General features: G+C 43.8%; 1 protein-coding gene across 1 annotated transcript in view; it reads left to right on the forward strand.

Moving 5' to 3' along the window:
- Positions 1–18,782, forward strand: part of LMAN1L (lectin, mannose binding 1 like) — a 245,955-nt gene that overhangs the window by 124,856 nt on the left and 102,317 nt on the right. The window contains exons 5-8 of the mRNA XM_085646314.1: positions 5,914–6,013; positions 9,543–9,666; positions 12,035–12,090; positions 15,044–15,170. Coding sequence (XP_085502440.1) covers positions 5,914–6,013; positions 9,543–9,666; positions 12,035–12,090; positions 15,044–15,170 — 407 coding nt within the window. The remainder of the gene's footprint in view (positions 1–5,913; positions 6,014–9,542; positions 9,667–12,034; positions 12,091–15,043; positions 15,171–18,782) is intronic.

An 18,782-nucleotide genomic window follows, 5' to 3' on the forward strand; every position in this document is an offset into this window, starting at 1 on the left:
CTACTCTCCTACAGTGATGAATGCGGATTCCGCAAGATAAGGGCATCATCATGTGAGGTGGCTGGTATGTGAGCGGGATCACAATGTTTCACTTGAGGAAAACCAGTCTCAGGACATTTATATTTTATTTCTTCCTCTGCAGAGTGATTTCACATCGCTCTGTATTCAATAGCTGTTGTCTGGGTTTTTTTTTTTTGCTTTTTGCACCGGCTTAGATCAAAATGGATCCTATGATCCAAAGTGGACATGAGGACACATTTCGGGCCACATGTATGTACTTTTTTTAAGGTCGCAAATGGCTCGATTCACAGAATCTGGCCACTTGCGACCGGAAAAAAGCTTTCCTAATGTACCAAACCCTCTTTTGGGATTCAGTAACTTATTACTGAACCGTAAAATGAGTTAGCGATTCTTTATTACAAAGGGGCGTGTTTAGGGTGTCCCTTCCTAATACTGAATCGCATCGGTGTGTAGGAAATTTTGTGACAGAAATGCAGTTGCAAATCATTTGCATTTTAAACCTACTTCAAGGAGGTGGTAACCCATTTGCAAATGAGAACCTTTCCCTTTGTGAATGTATGGAGAAGCTTTTTTAAGAGCAGGCCGTGGTCCATTTTTTTTTCTAAACGCATACATTTTGCCCTGCATATGTGCTGTGTTTCACCTCTCCCAATATCCTGTGACTGAATTGTGCTGTTTTCACAACTCTTCTACTGTGGAGTATTTCCCCATCTCCCAGTGTTCTATGATTCTATCTGCACGTGGCACCGATTTCACGTCTCTCCGTGTGTTGCTATCTTGTACTTGAGCATTGCTATCACACCTACACATTTTCAGGTACCTCGAATGGGTGTAATACAGAGTTCTTCAAACTGTTGGACCCGCCCCCCAGGGGGGCGCAGCACCATCTCAGGGGGGGCACGCACTTCACCCTTAAATCTCACTTTAGATTGTTTCCCACTGTACCAATCGATGGGGCACGACCTGTCCATACTTTTGTATTTTTGAAAGAAAACTGAGAGCAATTTGCTTTCGGTTTCACAGCACAGCCTCCCATGGCAGCTGATACATTTCAGCTCTTGGAATTAACCATCCGGGAGGGTTAGTTTTTCAAAGAAAGGAGGCAAAGTTTCTCTTTAAATTGCGTAAATATGAGCATGCCATACACTCACCGTTTTATTTAAAAATTACAAAAGTGCATATGTAATGTAGCCATTTTTCATGCTTGTTTAATACGTCATGTACTCGGCAGGTTGGTTTGGCAACTTACTCCATAGTAATTCATATTTTGTACAGTTAATAACTTTTTCCTCCGAGCAGTTTGCTCTAAGCCATGGGTAAACAGCATTCAGTGGGCAGATGGTCAAATGGCTCCGAGATTATAATGTGGTGGGGGTGCACAACCTTACACTTCCTCAAATTAACATTAGTTTTTCATAGGAAAGATTTGCCGAGCATAACTCCGAAACCACTAAATTAAAAGTCCAGCAAGTTTTAATGGCAAAGCAGCTTTTCGACCATTCAGGGTTCATTCAGTTCTTGGTTTGGTGAATTTTCACTCAGCTTTTTTGGAGATGTAAGCAAAAATGTAATTCTCCACGGCATTTGCCCGAACTATGTTTAATATCTGATATGGTTCACCATCGCTGGAAAAACAAGTAAAATGTATTTCTCCTCCATGGTCTACAGCATATTGCGAGTGACGGGGAGCAGGCAGCTCACTGTTTGCAATTTACACCTGGTTGCAGTGAAAGCTGGTAGTTCCACCTTTCTTCGGTTTGTACAATCCTGTGGGCCCACTGGACCCGGGCACCTGGCAGCTCTCCAAGTGTCCTGTTTGTAATTGTGATATGGGCACTGGGTCCACTCACCTCTCCACAGTTCACAGCTCATGGTGGAGAACAATTTTAAGATAGATATTTCTGTACAATAGGCTGAAAACAAATGACTTAGGGGACAAATGAAGGGCAGTTGGCTCAAGCTACTGTCCGGTTTCACAGCCGAGGTTTCCTCACATGACAGAGTGTAATCAATTAAGTGACTCCCATTTATTTTTACTAAGTGAATGGAATTCAAGTGGGAATGGTGCTGGGAGTCTCAGAAGGCAAATACAAGAAAGCGAGAGCTATGAAGAACGTTGTTCTCGTCGGGGACAAGGTTGACAGCCTTTGAGCATGTGGCCCTGAACCTAAATATTTGATACAATATTTTTTTTGCATTTACATGTACAGATTGTGCCATGCTCATTTTGTGCCAGCAGCAAATGGGCAGTTATGTGAATTACAAGTGTGGCTAGTTTGCAAAATTTGCTGCTGTCACATTTTGCTCCCAAATTAACGCTTCATCGTGATCCCGCAACAAAGTGCTTGGAAGGTTGGGTGTCTCCAGTCTTGCGAAAAGGCGGAAGAGAGCGTTTGATGATGGGAAATTTTGGCAGCCTTTCCATGCCCGTGTCGAACGGAAGTCTTACTAGCAATGTACGCAACTCACGCCTTATATTTATTTCTTACTTTAGGACCTCTGTAAAGCGCCACTTGTCGCCTGACTGAATAATGTCTGCACCTTACGTGGCATACAGTTATATAGTAATACAATCGGAAGTATAAAGACAATGGACACAAATGTCAACATGATTAACATTATGACTCGACTGCATCAGTAAAACCCTAGTAGAACAATTTGCACCCGTTTGATCTTGGAAATGTTTGATTTGTTCTGTCTAATAAGCCTCCGTCATTTAAAACACACCCACTCACAAACCTGCAGTTTACTAAACACTCTTACTGTGTTTAACATTATTTGCCGGATATGGCTTCGGATATGCGAATGTCGGTCGATTTTGTAGTGTACCAGAGTCAGATAGTGGGTGGGGGCCGACATCTAAAAAAAATTCAGCTGGGGGCTCAACTGAAAAAAGTTTGCAGACCTGTGGTGTAATGCTTTCAGATCTCCAGCGATTCTGCCCTTCACGTGCGCACTGTTCTCACTTCTCAACACCATGCAGCCTGTGCATTGTCTTTCACGTCTCCTCCTATAATGCAGCCCTGCGCCTGTGCAGTTTCCACGCCCCTCTGTATCCTTGCATGTGTGCAGCGTTTTCACATCCTATATTCTGCCGTGAGAGACCATTGTTTTCCCATCTGTCCAGGCTTTTGCCATCCACGTGTACAACGTTTCCACTCCTCTTCCACTCTTTCCTAAATATTTATAGTATTGCCACATTTCTCCATATTTGGCGGCTTACTCCGATCTGCTCAAAATGTCGATACCCGGGACCCTTCTCGTGAACTATCATGGGTTCCTAAAACAAAACCTCTGTCCTGGGACCTCTTCACCTAAACGCTTCTCAGGAAACAGTAGCCTGCCATGCAGCACCGTTCAGGCTTGTAAACACTGCGTCACACAGCTCCAGCTTTCACTGATGACGTCACAGTCACCCTGCAGTTCCGGCTGCCTCTAGAATGTTCCACTGAGTAAAAGCACGCGCAGCATGCAAACAGACACGCCACTCTCCGAATGTAAACACCCAAAAACAAACATCAGAAATCTGTCATGAAGGCACGCGCGGCTGTCAAGTAAAACTCAAAACGGAGTATTTATCATCGAAAAATGAACACCAGCAACAGCGCTCTCCCCCTTCGCCCTTCAAGTCCTCTGCAACTGTCCTCCACGCTCCACAGACCTTTAGCAAGGAAATTCCATAGCTCGGGTAGTGACAGCGCTAGAGGCTTAAAGCTATGCACAACACATCCCCTCCTGTTACAATCTGAAAGGCCATAACATGGAGTGCAGAAATTAATTGCAAAAGACACTCGAATGAAACACCAACCATTAAATAATATTCAAAGAAAATAACCTAAAAAAGGATAATCTACAATAAACAACAGCATGAATTAATAACCACAGTATATGTTCTAATAAAACACAATAAAGAAGAATATAATATAAACAGATAGGTAAAAAAACACAAATGCAAAAAACAATAAAACAATATTCAGCCATCACCCCCACATACATAATCAGATATCCACCCAGGATTTCTTCGCAACCTTTTTCCCTCCACGGGTAACTGCTCACTCTTTCCTCCAACTCTGACCGGCTGATCATCAGAAGTCTTTAATTCTCCTTCCACATTTCCATCCTTAGCAATTCTTTCAGGAATAATCCTATTTTCTGTACTTCCAAGAGTTTCCATTTCTTCCAACAACTTTTCATCAAAATTCTTATTTACTCCACCTTTACTTTTTTTCCTATATATGTGATTTTCACCCTTCAAAATAGTAATTCTTTTGAGGTATGACACTTTTCCATCATTGAACCTCACGCATTATTTAAAACTTGCAGCACTTCAAAAGAACCTGTAAATTGACTCACACATTTTTTAACTTTCCAAGTTTTTTTTACTTTGACTAACACACCAACTTTAATGTTTGATCCATCAACCAATGATCCTTTCTTTTTATCATACCATAACTTGAATTTAGTTTGAGTATTTTCTTTGGTTTTCCTAATCATTTCCAGATCTATCTTACAAGAAGTGGAATGCTTCATCCACCCTGGATCACATTTGGTTGTTGGAACATGGCCCCTCATAATTTCAAATGGAGAAAATGTAGTTATTTCACTTGCAGTGATTCTGTATAACCATACAGTTTGTTGAATTTGTAGTTCTGAATCTTCTTTATCACTCACTGCCATCTTAGCCCCTTTAAGCACTTTGGTAAATCTTTCGATCGTACCATTTCCGCTAGGATTATAAAGAGATGTGGAACAATGTTGAACTGCCACCCTACTAAAATAATCCTTAGCTTTATTGGATACAAATTGTACACCTTTGTCGGTGATAATGGTGACAGGTGAACCTTCTCGAGTGAACACCTTATCTAGGAAACACAAAACAGTGTGTGTGTCCACTTTCTTCACTGCCTGCACTTTGGGCCATCTTAAAAAAAATCAATAAGAGCAATAATATACTCTGGTTTCTCTTCAATGGGTCCCATAATATCCACAGCTACAGTGTTCCGCAGTTCTTTAGGAATAAACGGGTCACACATATTGGGTCCCAAAATGTTGAGATACTTATCAGAATTAGCACAATTTATACCATTTCTCACCAGTCTTTCTATGAATAAGTCCATACCTGGCCACCAAAATCCTTTCTTAACTTTGTTTGGTTTTGACAATACCTCCGCGACCTTCATGGCACTGCACAGTAATGCTTTTTTTTAAAATAGAGGAAGGAACTACTCTATACCTTCTCCATATTATACCATCTTCTGAAGTCAATTTATTCCTAATCTCCAATTAACTTCTTATTTTAGATTTCATTGCTCCTTTTGTAGGCCATCTATTAATAATGTACACCAAAACATTTTGTAGTATGTCATCCTCACCATACTCTTTCAGCCAAACATCCTTCTCTATAGCCGGAATACCCTGCACATGTACCCATGCTATATTATACTCATTGCATTCTGCTCTCAAGTCTTCTTTAATTTGCAAAGACAAGAAATCTGCTGAGAATTTGTGCTACTGTCCTCCACGCTCCATAGAACTTTAACAAGGAAATCCCTTTGCTTGTGTAGTGACAGCGCTGGAGGCTTAAAGCTGTACACAACAGCGGCCTGAAGTAGGAGTAAGTTGCAGTCCAGAAGGATGTCTCCTCCTTCTGCTGCCAAGCAGCTCTATGAGAGGGATAACTGATTGAACACCCAGGCGCCTCATCCACACTAAAGCACACTCTCTTTTAGGAAACCCAATATTCACACCAGTATTCATACACAGCGCCACAGGCACGCAAACTCACATACACATAGGCATCCCTACAGGTGCATCCAGACACATACACACTCACAATATCACAGGGTTACACACACCCGACTCTTCACATGCTGATTCTGTTCTTTCCAATAGCGATGGAGCGTCTCAAGTTCTTGGAGCCTGCGTCAGAAATTTCCGGAACACGCCCCAACCTTTCCGAGCCAGGATCACCTACTTTAAAAAGACCCTCAGTGTAAGTTTTCTTTCCTTGTTCTTTTATATTTTGTCTCCTTTTTCTCAAACTTTGGCTGATATTTGTCCTTGAGGCCATCTCAGGCCCGTTCAGCTCTCACCCTCATCTTAAAGGAAGCTGCTTTAACGACGTTGCAGGTGTGGCCCCATAGACCTGATAACCCATGCCAGATTGGTCCCTGGGTGAGCTAATAGGTTGAGATATTGTGCCTACTATGTTGGTTTTTCTTTGTGGTGGAATTATGTGTTGCCCCATGAGAGCGATAGATGCCTGTGACACAATTCTGTGTTGCTCTATGAGAGTGGTTGATGTCCATGACACAAGTCACGAAGAATATCGCTGATTTTCGATTAAAAGAACTTTTCTCTATGTCTCTGTTTTATTCAACTATTGATTTAATTTCTCGGTCCTCAGACTGGTTTGTAACACAGGCTCTTTATTATAATGTTAATTAATGGGGTCATTGTCGAGTTACAAAACTTCAGAGGACAGTGGAAGTGACATCACCACCACCGCCCGATGCAGTGGCGGCTCCTCCGCTATGTCGGAGGACCGTCGCCTCACCTGCCAGAAGCTAAAAAAATGAAACCATAATAAACCCTTCTTTATTAGTGTTTTATTTTTCTTTGGGAGCTGAGACATGGGGGCGGAGCCAGGGTGATGACCGGCTGGGGGAGAAGTGTTTTGCACTGGTATTCAGTCCGCCAGACATTCTTGCTGGCTGTCTCAGGCCGGCCAAACCATCATGTGCACTGCATCACTCTCCAAACCGAGCTGTGTTGCCAGGTTGAAGAGAGCAGGCACAGGCTCCTAGTCTAACTGGGAGCATGAATCATCGGCGCTCCGGCCTATCCTGACGATGCTTTCAAGAACATGAAAGCAGCATCAGGATTGGCCGCAGTGCACTCTGGTTGCCTGTGCCTGTAAAAAAGAGGGGTACGATGCAGTGAGGCAGTTAAGTGGTTTATTAAAATTTAATTTTATGTCCGCCTGTCCCCCTTCTCCGCCCTCCACTCAATCCACACACCGGCCGCTACTGGGTATCAGGGGGTTGACCTCTGGTCCTACCCTAATCCCCTCAATAGGCCCCTGTTTGACACCTCGGTTATGGGAAACTGGTCTAATACAAATACAACTGTTAGAGCCTGAAGTAAGGAGGAGAGGTGGCAACTTGAAAGTAAGCAATATTTACTATAGTATTAAAGCCCGCAGCAGCTGTGTGGTGACCGTAAGAGAAGGTCACCAGTAACTAACTGCCAGATCTAATGTACAACAACACTAGAACCAAAACAATGCGTGGCATGAGACAGCGGCAGGTACAGGAAAGAAGCGTGCGCAGCCTACAAAAAACTTTACTCGTACAAGCTTAGCTAAAAGAATAAACATATTCTAATTTCAAAACAAAATGCTAAAAAAACAAAAGCAACATTTAAAAGTATTAAAAAGCATAGAACAGCAATACAGCTTTAGCCGATAATAAAATCATTTCATCTTTTGGGTGTAACAATTTCTCTGTAGGGCGACAGTCCATAATATTTGCTTCCATTATAGATGAAGGATCACTCCTTTGACTTGATGATATGGCGTTCTCCTCATCCACTCGGTGGAAACATTAACTTCCTTCTTGCTACTACCATCCTTACATCCAACAACCTCCCTCGATCACACAGCGAATGAGATAACTCACGCGCACCAGAAGAGACATTTTCAAGGAGCAAATTGACCATGGCATCTGAAGGGAGGAAGATATTGAACCAAAATCAGCTTAATCAGCATGAAAGCATCTCTTACTCTCTTTCACCTCAACATTTGCTTCTCTGTTCAGCAAGCGGGCATCAATCTTGGCACGCCTGTTCATCCTCCACCAAAAACCATTATTTAGTTTAGCCAATTATTCGCCCACCCTAACTTCCCTTTAATCCCTTTTCCAGGGGTGGTATCAATCTTTAAATGCCCTTCTTTTGTATTTGCTTCCACCTATGATTGATATCCTTCTGTAATACCCAATGTGTTGATATTGATTTTTCTGTTTGTTCTCACCGTCCTCTGCAGATCCTATATTCCTTTCAGTTTGCTACTTACCTTTTTAATGTCATCTTTTGTTGCTGTACTTTCTTTAATGTCCTAAATAGCTGGCATGTTTTCCTCTACGCCCCTCTGGTTAACATCTAGCCTTTAACTCCTACTGCACTTGCTATCATACATATAATGTCTTGATGTGTGCGGTTGATGCATTTCTAACCCTCTGTGCTATGTTGCTATGTTTTCTCTGTGTGCTGTTGCTTCCAATTATCCCTGAACTCCCTCTCCTTTTGATATCCTTCGTTTTATGCCATTAGCGATTGATGTTTCCCTCGAATGTCCTCTGTGTTTGATATCTTCTCTCCAATGTCATCTGTGGTTGGTAATTATCTGTGAATTGTCTGTGTTTGCTCGTCTCTCTGCCATGTCCTCTGTGACTGTATCTTCCCTACAGTGCGGTGGGTGCCCAGTCATGGTGTCTTCCATTTATTCCCCGGTATGGTTGAAATCCATCCTTCAATGCCTTACATTCACTTCACCTGCCATTGGCATCATTCAATAATGATCCTCTCTTTGATGCCCTTTGTGTTTGGGAGGTACCCAGCTCCCACACATGCCATTCAACTATTGTGTTCTCCTTCTAAGGCCTTCTGTGAAGCTGCTCCATTCGTGAGCCAACGATGGACACTACTAACTCCCGGATCTCCCCTCTCATCACTTGGGGGAGATGGCCGGTCAACTGTGCAGCTTACGTCAGAATGGGGCGGGGCAGGCATGAGGGGGTGGGGCAGCGGGGTGAGCTAGATATTTTCGAAAGACTGGAAGTGCAATGGCAGAAGTATGAAAGCCTGATGAACAGGTTTCTCACATGCAACGATTCTGTCCTGATTGAATTTGGTGTGGGGGGGCCTCTCTTTTGCAATTGACCTTTCATATGGATCCTGTGTTGGTCATTACTGTAATATGATGAGACCAGCCCATAAGGCATTTGCTATGGTGATTCATCAGCCATAATGAGCCATTGACATTTCTGACGGTGCAGTCAAGATGTCCAGTGTGTTCTATTTAATTTTATAATTTATTTCGTATTTTCGATAGCAGAGACATATAGCCCGTGATAGTTGCCCTGGGGTAGACGTCACTGCTCAATACAGCAAGTTATGGCTGTTGAAGGATATGCAACGGATAAAATAGCATAAAACCTGTTCATAATATGTTATTCGTGACTTTTTACACCATTGCTCTGAACGTTGAAGGGATCCACTTTGAGTAAGGTTCCGGTGGATCTAACTCTCATAGTGGCTACCTATTCCTCGGTACAAACCCATGGGTGCTTCTGCGTGATTTCATCTTTTTGTTTTTCCGGTGAGGGAGGGAGGCCATACGCCGTTGGAGAGTTCTATATCTGGTATCGACTCAGAGCTTTTTTAGGGTTAGCCCTGATTGGATGGGAAAAAAATGGACACAAGTGATATGTAAATGCCTTACCTTTTTTTTTTTGTTTTAGATTGCCATCAATACTGGTCTCGCTCCCGGGGATGATTTCTACGAGATGTGCACCGAGGTCAAGGACATGGTGGTCCCCGCGTTGGGCTTCTTTGGAGTGTCGGCAGCGACGGGTGCCCTGGCAGGTCTGCCTCATCATCTCTGGCCGTGTGCTCAACTCCTAGTGGCAGGATGAGAAGGCGTGTTCTGGCATGTAACCCACATAGAATCTGGTTAACCTTAGTGAGTGCTTTAGCGACACTTAAACTAGGATCAAATCAAGACGCGAACACCCTCCACTTGACCTCAGTCACTGCATTAGGGAAAGCTAAAAGTTCTGAACTTGAAATAAAATCAAGCTGAGATCAGAATCCTCTGCGTAACATAAATTGGTCTCAATACAAGAAGTTACAAGATCCCAACCATCTCAGGTTTACATCACATAACATGTTTATATCAGAATACATCTTTTTATATGGAGCCCAAAGTGTTTTACAACATCCTGCACAGCCTGGAGTGTAGAAAAGGCAGGGTTTCTGTAGGCCAGCAGAGAGGAGCTTGTGACCAGACTGTGGTTCTGCAACAGGCAGGAGTAGGTGGGAAGAATGTGGTCCAAGATTTTAAGCAAGACAAAGCAGGAGGCAGCACCTTATTCACGGGGTTCAGGAATTAAAGATTGGAGGCAAACAGGACACCCAGATTATGGGTACTGGACGCTGCTGATGGGGAAGAACCGAGGGCTGGCAGCTGTCAGATCAGCCCGGGCAGTGTCTCGCATCTCGATTTTGTAAGAGTTCAGCCAGAGGGCAATGGCATGCATTGGCGGCCCAGGTCGATACATTTAGACCACAGGCTCTGTTTTCCTGTCCAGAGGTTGCCTATCATTTCCTTCCAGTCACACTGCTTCTGCGAATCAGATTTTCTGGACACTCTTGGGTCACCCCCATTTTCCACTAAACGATGGGGCTCTGTCAAGGTAGTGTTCGTTTTGCCCCACCTCTCTTTTTGGAACCTATGCAGTTCCACACTTGTTGAAGGTGATGTTCGAGTGATGCCCCCAGCGTTGTTTCATATGAAGATTCCCAGTGCTGGCTTGTCCCTAAATGTTGTGGGGTCAGGGTCACCATCTCATTTTTCTGGCAGCACAATCATCTCTTTCAGAATACAAACACTGCGCATTTAGAGGCTACTCCAGCTAATAGCACCCCCTAGTGGAGGTTGCCTTCCTCATTGTGGGGTGCATCATTTTTTTTTTTACCTCAGCAGCCCAGGCCCCTGAAACGTGTGGGCCTGGGTGCTCCTAGCACCGTGTGCTCGTGTGAGGGTCCGGCCAGGGTTTGGCTCGTGTACAGAGAGCCCCTGCGGGCTGCAAGCAGTGCCTCTTTTACACAATACAGGTTCCCGCATCTAAAAGAGAATGCACCCCTCTATCAACATCCGATCACAACTGACATGTAATAGAACTAAGGAACTAAGACAGATAGAACTAAGGAATAGGATTAAAGGCTGGAAATATTGCTTTAAGAACCAATTCGCCGCTGGACCCTGCTTGTTTGGAGCTCACCCAGCTAACAGAAGCGAAGGGTTGTCTTGTCACATGAACCTGTTTGAGATGCGCTGCAGAGAGCGCGCTATTGTCGAGTTCAGTTTTACACACGGGTATCTTAAAACTTTGTGAACATGTTATTCTGTTCGGGCTCGCTAGTGGCTTCCTGACTATAAGGACTGTGCAAACACAACAGCAAACCAGATATCATCACAAAAGGAAATGTTTACAGAAAATGTAAGTTATTTTACCTGTTAATTTCACACATCTTTGTCGTATATCAGGGGTAGTTGATCTCATAAATTATCAAACGTGGCAACATTTTAAAACACAAAGCGCAGGTAGAGCTGGCTGGCACATTTGAAAAGAGACGTTATTAAATGAGTGAGTCCAATGTTCTGAGTTTAAAGTATTAATGCTTTCATGCTAACGCGCTGCTAGCACTGAGAGTTGTTTTGCTATTGCAGTATGCTGTTAGCCTTGGCCTCTCCCTCAGCAGCTCTTACCCATCCTCAGCATCCCATGTACGGACTCTGGAGGGTCTCTGGCAGCCCTCCCCTTCCCTCTCCGCTGCTCTTCCTCCTCGGCTTACAGCACCGGAGGAGCTCTGCTTCAACCCTCAGCTCTGGGCAGGTCCAGGCAGGATGAACAGCGCGGAGAGCCTGGCTTGACCCTTAGGGTCCGGGTGTAAGTCATTGCTGGGCTCAGCGTGGACCCAACAAGCCAGTACAACTTGGCATCTAGGTCCTGAACAGTAAGATAGAGGGCTGCAGGGCATCCAGGGTGAGATGTTCTATGCAGGGCCTCACAGATGGGGCAGTGTAGTTCTTTCCACACCCATCTTCAGGTCAGAGCGGTGCACATCTGTTCCATGGCAAAGTCCAGACAGCCCCATGTCCTCAGAAGGAAGCCATTTAGACTAGGCTGAAAGCCACATGCTGACTCCTCCTGTCTGTTCCTCTCTCTAGACGACCATGATGTCCTGTCCTTCCTGACCTTCAGCCTGAGCGACACATGGAAAGAGGTAACGGTGTGAATTCCTGCACGACGGGGGAGAGGTAATGCTGATATTCAATGCTGGAGAAGGTCTGGCGCATATTCTACAAGTTCGCTCTGAGGTGCACAATCTGGCTTGTATAGAGTGTGCAAAAGATTGCAAGACAGGTATAAAAAGATGTCATTGTGCTGGTACGGGGTTACCTACTGCGACCTTGACGTCAACGGACCTGAAATCCAGAGCCCCATGACCTGCATCTCAGACTAGGCCTGCTGGCATTCCCACTTGGAGTTGCTTAATGAGTCCAAAAACACTTCATATTTGGAGCAAGAGTATTGACATCTACATTTTCTAATTTTAAAATACTTAAAAAATGTAAAATATTTCAAATCTAATTTTCAAATAGAGGGTTATAGACAATTATCCATTACTCCGACATGCATTAACTTACCAATATCGCCTCGTCACTCCATTTACCTCAACACTTTCACCTTGTCTTGCCAATAATGTGACTGAAACATGGTAAGATATCATATGTAAGGGAAATCAACTGAGTTTATGGGCTAAGGCTTGGATTGGGGCAATGTGTGGGTTACAGCTGAGGGAAAGGTTTAGAGATGGGGTCAGGGTAAGTAGTAGATTTAGGGCATGGGTTAGAGTGAGGATAATAATAAAGAACAGACGTCAGGTACACATAAGAGACAAGTTTAGTGCCAGGGTGCGGGTTATGCTAAAAGTTAGGGTATGTGTAAGTTAAGGTTTAGGGTAAAAGTAAATAAATGCTTAGGATTAGTGTCTAGGTAAGAGTAAAGGATAGCTGTTGAGCCACTGTAAGGATAAGAGAAAATGCTAGGTTAAAAAAAATATAAGTAACGGGTCTATTGCCAGGGTGTAGGAAACGTTTAGGATATATTTAGGTAAAAGACAGGTGATGGTTAGTGTTGTCAAGGGGAATATTTAGTGTAAGGGCAAGAGTACTGAAAGGGATTAAAGTAAGGAATAAGGTATGGATTAGAAGAAATGGTCAAAGTAAAAATATAAATGCTATATTGGGGAAATACATAATAAGGACAGATGGATAAGGCAGTGGTAAGTACGTGATTTTGATGAGGTATAGGAGGATAAGGTAGTGGGTGGCGAGATATTGACAGAGACCCAATGGGAAGATTGCATGCATAAATAACACGGCAAAAGATGTTTATGAAGGGGCTGATTTTTTGGTTTGGCAGAAATGGTACTCCGCCGCAACATGACTGACGACCCTGTCCACTAATTTCCCGGTCTGCCTGCCTCGTTTATAGATTGGTGCACCATATGCTTTCCGTCGACAGAGCTCCCGCTGGCTCTGTCGACAGAAAGCCTCCTCTGATAGAGTAAGGTTATTACAACACCCGCCCTATTTAGGTTGGACAATGGGATCTTCTTTATTCTGTCACTTCCAGGAAAAACGTGGTGGTGATTACCTGGCAGTAATAGACAGAAAAAATAACGATCCCCGCACCCTGGGATAAAACTATGAGGGTGTGGGGGTCATGAGTTTTTTTTTTTCAAAAACAAGTTCCCATTTTGGGAGTTTCTCTATAACAATTTTTTTTTTTTAAGTTTGGTGGCTGTCAAAATGGACCGCAGCTGTCCAACAAACTTTTTGCACCTTGATGAAACCACTATGAAGGCAGTTTCATCCAACGTACAGAGAGGACCACTGTGCCAGCAGTCATCTTTAAAATTTGGCAGGAGGTAGCCCGCTAGGGTGGTGGAGGTAATGCCCTCTGCCACACGACAGACTGTACTCTGTCCACCAAAGTCTAAATTGGCCCATGCTTACCCAGCGTGGTCACTAGATTGATAGCTTACATTATTTCAAATTAATGGTTATAATCTACGTATGTTGCAGACCCAGAATCTGCAACATACAGATTCTGAACTTGTAACCAGGCCAAAGGGCAAGTTACTGCCAGATCCCTGGAATCATATGATGCTGCTATCAGTTGGCACAGCTAACTCTCTCCATAGTTGTGGTTAAATTCTGATGCTCAGCCGTAGGCCATAGCTCCTGTTGGGGAGAAGGAGGTGGTACCCATGTGATTCCAGTACATAAAACTGCGTGAAGCTGGTGCACATCATCAAGATAGTAATGTAGCTGCCATTACCCAAACTCACCAATGCTCTCAGATGGCATAGTGATATTTTGTGGTCAAAGTTACCATGATCACCGGGGGACACCCCAGGACCACTCCAGGGCCAGGGGGCATCCTCTCACCAATATCCCCACGGTCTACAAACCATGGGGGAGTTATTCTAAGGTGAAGCAACCTTAAATACTCCATCCATACACAACCCATGGGATGTTCCACATGAACTATAGTCTAAGCCTCCTAGTTCCCCCTCCCCCGATTAACGATGGGACCCAAGAATGTGAGTGTGTAGGATGGCTAAAACTGACCTTCCAATAGTAATGTTAACGTCAAACAGGAGGAGTGTGGTAGGGAAGAACAGGTCAAGGTATTGTTGATAATTAAGGTCTAAAGAAGTTTATAGATGGCCCAACAGCGGGTAGGCGTTTCCAGATTGATGAATTGCACTTCATTTTAATGCCTGTTATTGTTATGCTCCCTACCTAATTGTCAGTGCCCATCAACAGTCCTTCCTCTATGAATGAATTTGGTAATGGGCTTCCGAATGAAACAATCAGAACCACAGTTCTCCCTCTGTTTACTGACCCCACACCAAGAACCTATGTACTTAGTTCCACGTAATACTTGCAGAGGAGCTGACGTGGTCAAAGTCTGGTTCTAAAGAAATGTCCTGCCCCTCTTAATATCTCATCGGATCCCCGGTTGGAGCCTGCCACACCGAACCAAGAGACCTATGTTGGCAGTGTGCATGTAACAAGTGTACTAATTCATTAATCTCTTCATGAAACCTGTGAAGTTCAGCATTAACGATATGCTGATGAGTTTATGTTCACCCTTCTCATCAGACAGCAGACGCCCAGATCTCAGACTCCGAGAAAGACAAGTTTCAGAAGGACTTCGAACACTTTCAGAAAGAGCTGCAGAAGCAGAAGGAGGACTTCCAGAAGCAGCATCCAGTAGAAAGGCTCCCTGGTGAGTCAAAAGCTCAAAACAGTAGGTCGATCCTACTTCTCTTTTCGACTCGAGTACCTTACGAAGAGTCCTGATCAATACCTGGATGAAGTTCCAAGGAGCAGAGGGACTTTTTACAGAAAACGATTTTACAGTAACAGGAGCTGGTCCAGCATGAGTTACTTACGTAGAACAAAAGGGGATGGGAACATATTTTTAATAGTTCAGAAGAAGTCTATATTGAATACACTGTACAGTTATTTCTCATATACTCATGCTAAACATGTCTAAAGGTTGAGGCACTGTAGCCGTAGCTTGTGCCATGATGCGGCCAAATCCTATACAGATATGTGGACACATGTAACTAGTGAATGCTGTGAGAAATGTGGTCCTAGAAGGCACTGGACCCCAGTTGTGTCAATAGGGTCTTTCACAACTAGTGTCAAGGTGCCGGTGTTCCAGAGACACTCAAACAGGAGACCAAGTACGCTTTGTAACACCAAACCTTTAGGGAATGAGGCAGAGCAGTAAAAGGCTGAAACGGGGGGTGTTGTGGGCTAGAAACTTAGAACTCAACAATGTACATGGTACCATCAGTAAATCAATTTTTAACGGGGCTTTTTCCGTTATGTTTATGTTCATTATTATGAAAATTCAATAAAACATTTTGAACTTGAAAAAGGGAAACTACATTAATGCACACACAAATGCAATGCAAAAAATGACAAATATTTACAAGATTTCAAGTGGAATTTCAATCTATAGCCTTTTCTGAGGGATCCTTATAGACTATACATGGTGGAAATCATGTACTGTAAGGAAATTTCACGGGGCAACTAACCCCATAAGCAGTGGTGGCTGATGACATTAGAAAGTGGTGAGGTGTAAAACACTAGCCGTACTGCAATGCTGCGAGCGTAGCGAGCGAGCCCGAACCACCTACAGGGAGTTCGAGGGGGTTTTCCCCCAAAGAAAATTTTGAAAAAAGAGTGGGCAGATGGTGCATTTTAAAGCATATTTTAGATAACAGGAAGGTTAATAAAGCAATTGTGAATCAGATGCTCCTTAATTAACATTCTGCACAAAACATGAAGAACACATTTATTGATTCCAATAGTCACCCAAATGCAAACATCCCATTAGTTAATGCATAGTATGATCCTATGTCATACTTAGCACGGTTAAAAGTTCATTTTAGTTTCAAGACCATTTTACTTTCACGTTCTGTATTCATTACAGGTATAATGTCAACAATTTGAAAACATCAGCCACAGCTTATGCAAACATACTTAGCACAGGGTAGCGTGAAATGCAAAAATAAGTGTCACAGCAAAGAAGATAAAAGGGCAAAACTAGTCTGGACCATTGCGGAGGCATCCAAAAATGAACTCGGTGTGACTACAAATTTACCAAATGTTTTGCAAACAGTAACTTATCCTCCACGACTTATTTTTTAATTCAATTGGGATTACAAAAAATGTTTAAATACCCTTGATGGCCTTACAATATTCAGTAGATTAAATAAGTATTTACGGAGGCCGCCAGTTCTCTTGCCCGTGTGGGTGGATAACTTCAAGCAACTAGCCAATATGAAATAAAAACCAACTGCACCAACATTCAATGTACAATAAGCTCTGACAAAAACAAAGCTCCACTAAGGAAAAGCAGATACTCCTTGTGCAAAACCACAGTATCTAAACTAAACATTTCGGCTAGTTGTAAATGATAACGTTTCAAAAATGTACAAAGCATTTACTTCAACTTTTGATATAAGTGCTTTGAAGCAATGTGCCACCGGAGTGGCATTTAAAGATGAAACTGTGGACATCACCACCGGGTTCTGGTTATAATACATGTGGCAGGCTTCATTTGAATAATTAAAGTTAAAAGCTTAAAATACACAGATGGTGCAATGCAGTAGTGTCCAAAAGGAGATGGTCACATCAGAGTAAGCATAACCCCTCCCACCCCCGGACTTTCTCCAGAAAGTCGGTAATTATGTATTTAAATTACTTGAGTGTTCAGGTTTTTAAAAAAACTGTATAACACTCAAAAGGCCTGAAACCCACTGATAGCTGAAGATATGATAAAGGTCAAGACTGTTGTCCCCGTAGATGCGCGATCAGATTGTTCCCTGGGCCTGAACGCACTGCAGCCCAGCAGATACAGGTCAGGCAGGCTGAGCCTAGAAAACACCAGTCCCAGCAAAAGATTGTGAGCCAAACTCGGTGCTTATACTGAGAATGAAGACAAGGGGACAGCGAGAGAAAGGGGCACAGTAGCCAAGCGAGACAGGCATACAAAGAAAAGAAATACAGAAGCAGTGACAGACGGAGCAGCAGGCAGATAGATATAGTTGCAGAGAGATAGAGGCAGCGATACTGATTTTGTCTGTCTTTATCCCTTCCTAACGCCCTCCAACTGTTGCCTGTCTCCATCTTTCCTTGTCTTTCTCTTGTTGTTTTCCCTCACCGTCTCCATCCTTCGTTCCCCTTCTTATTCTGCCTCTTTATCTTTCTCCGTGCCTCTTCTCTCCCTTTCTCTCTCTGTTTGCTTGTACCTTTAAATGCGTTTCTTTCTTCACGTCTGTTTTTCCGTCTCTTTTGTCGGCTTCCTTTTCTATCTATCTACCTATATGTCTGTCTTTCCTTATCTATATGGCTCTTTTGCTTGTCTTTTTCTGCCTCTCCCTCTTTTCCTGGCTTTCTTTCCAGGTCTGTCACTGTCTTTTTCCGCATGTCTCTACCCATCACCATGGCTTTCACTGATTTTGCGCCTTCTTTATTTCTCTTGCTATTTCTCTCTTTTCCAGCCTCTGCATTCCCTGCACTGGGCATTTCGACTGTCTTACCATCTTGGGCGAAGTGCAAATGTTGATGTGCTCAGTCACATGCAAGCAGTCGTGGCACTTGCGCGGGGGTGTGGGCCGGGGGGAGTTTAAAATTAAAATTAAATAAAAAGAAAACTTACCGGTTCTGCACCGCCTCTGCTCCTGGGCCGGGGTCCCGCGTTGGCGCCTTCAACTTCTTCTAAACAGGAACAGCTGCATCTCTGGCGGCAACCCCGCTCAGCCAATACTGACGCTGCTCCAGCAGCGCCAGGATTGGCTTAGCAGGGATACTCGCTGCCTACCCACGCATTAGGAGATCGAGGGCTTTGCCACTAGTGCGCATGACTGGGCTGGTCGGAAAAATTCTCCAATCCAAACCCAACATGCGCACTTGTGCTGCTGCTTGCTGAGCGCTCTGCGCCACCCCCTGGTCTGACAATGCATGTAAGTCAGCATGACGCCGGACCGCCCACCCCCTTCAAACTCTGAAGGGGATGGGCGTTCTGGCATCATGCTGACTGACATGCATTGTCAGTTCAGACAGAGCCGCCGAGGTAGCTGCAGGCGCGGCTTGTGGGTCAACACCCCAGCGCCCTAATGAACTCACCGCCACTACCCATAAACCTAATGTGTCCCCGCCTTTTGTGAGGTACCATTTGATAATTTGTGTACCGGCAAATCCTAAAAATAATATAATACCTTGACGCCAGTTTCCATCTGGAGACGCTATATTATTCTGACCAGACCTTCCAACACAGATCTGATTAAGCATATAAACCTTTAACAGGTGTTCTGCCCTCAGG

This window comes from Triturus cristatus, chromosome 3_1, assembly GCF_964204655.1.
Source record: "Triturus cristatus chromosome 3_1, aTriCri1.1, whole genome shotgun sequence".
NCBI lineage: Eukaryota > Metazoa > Chordata > Amphibia > Caudata > Salamandridae > Triturus > Triturus cristatus.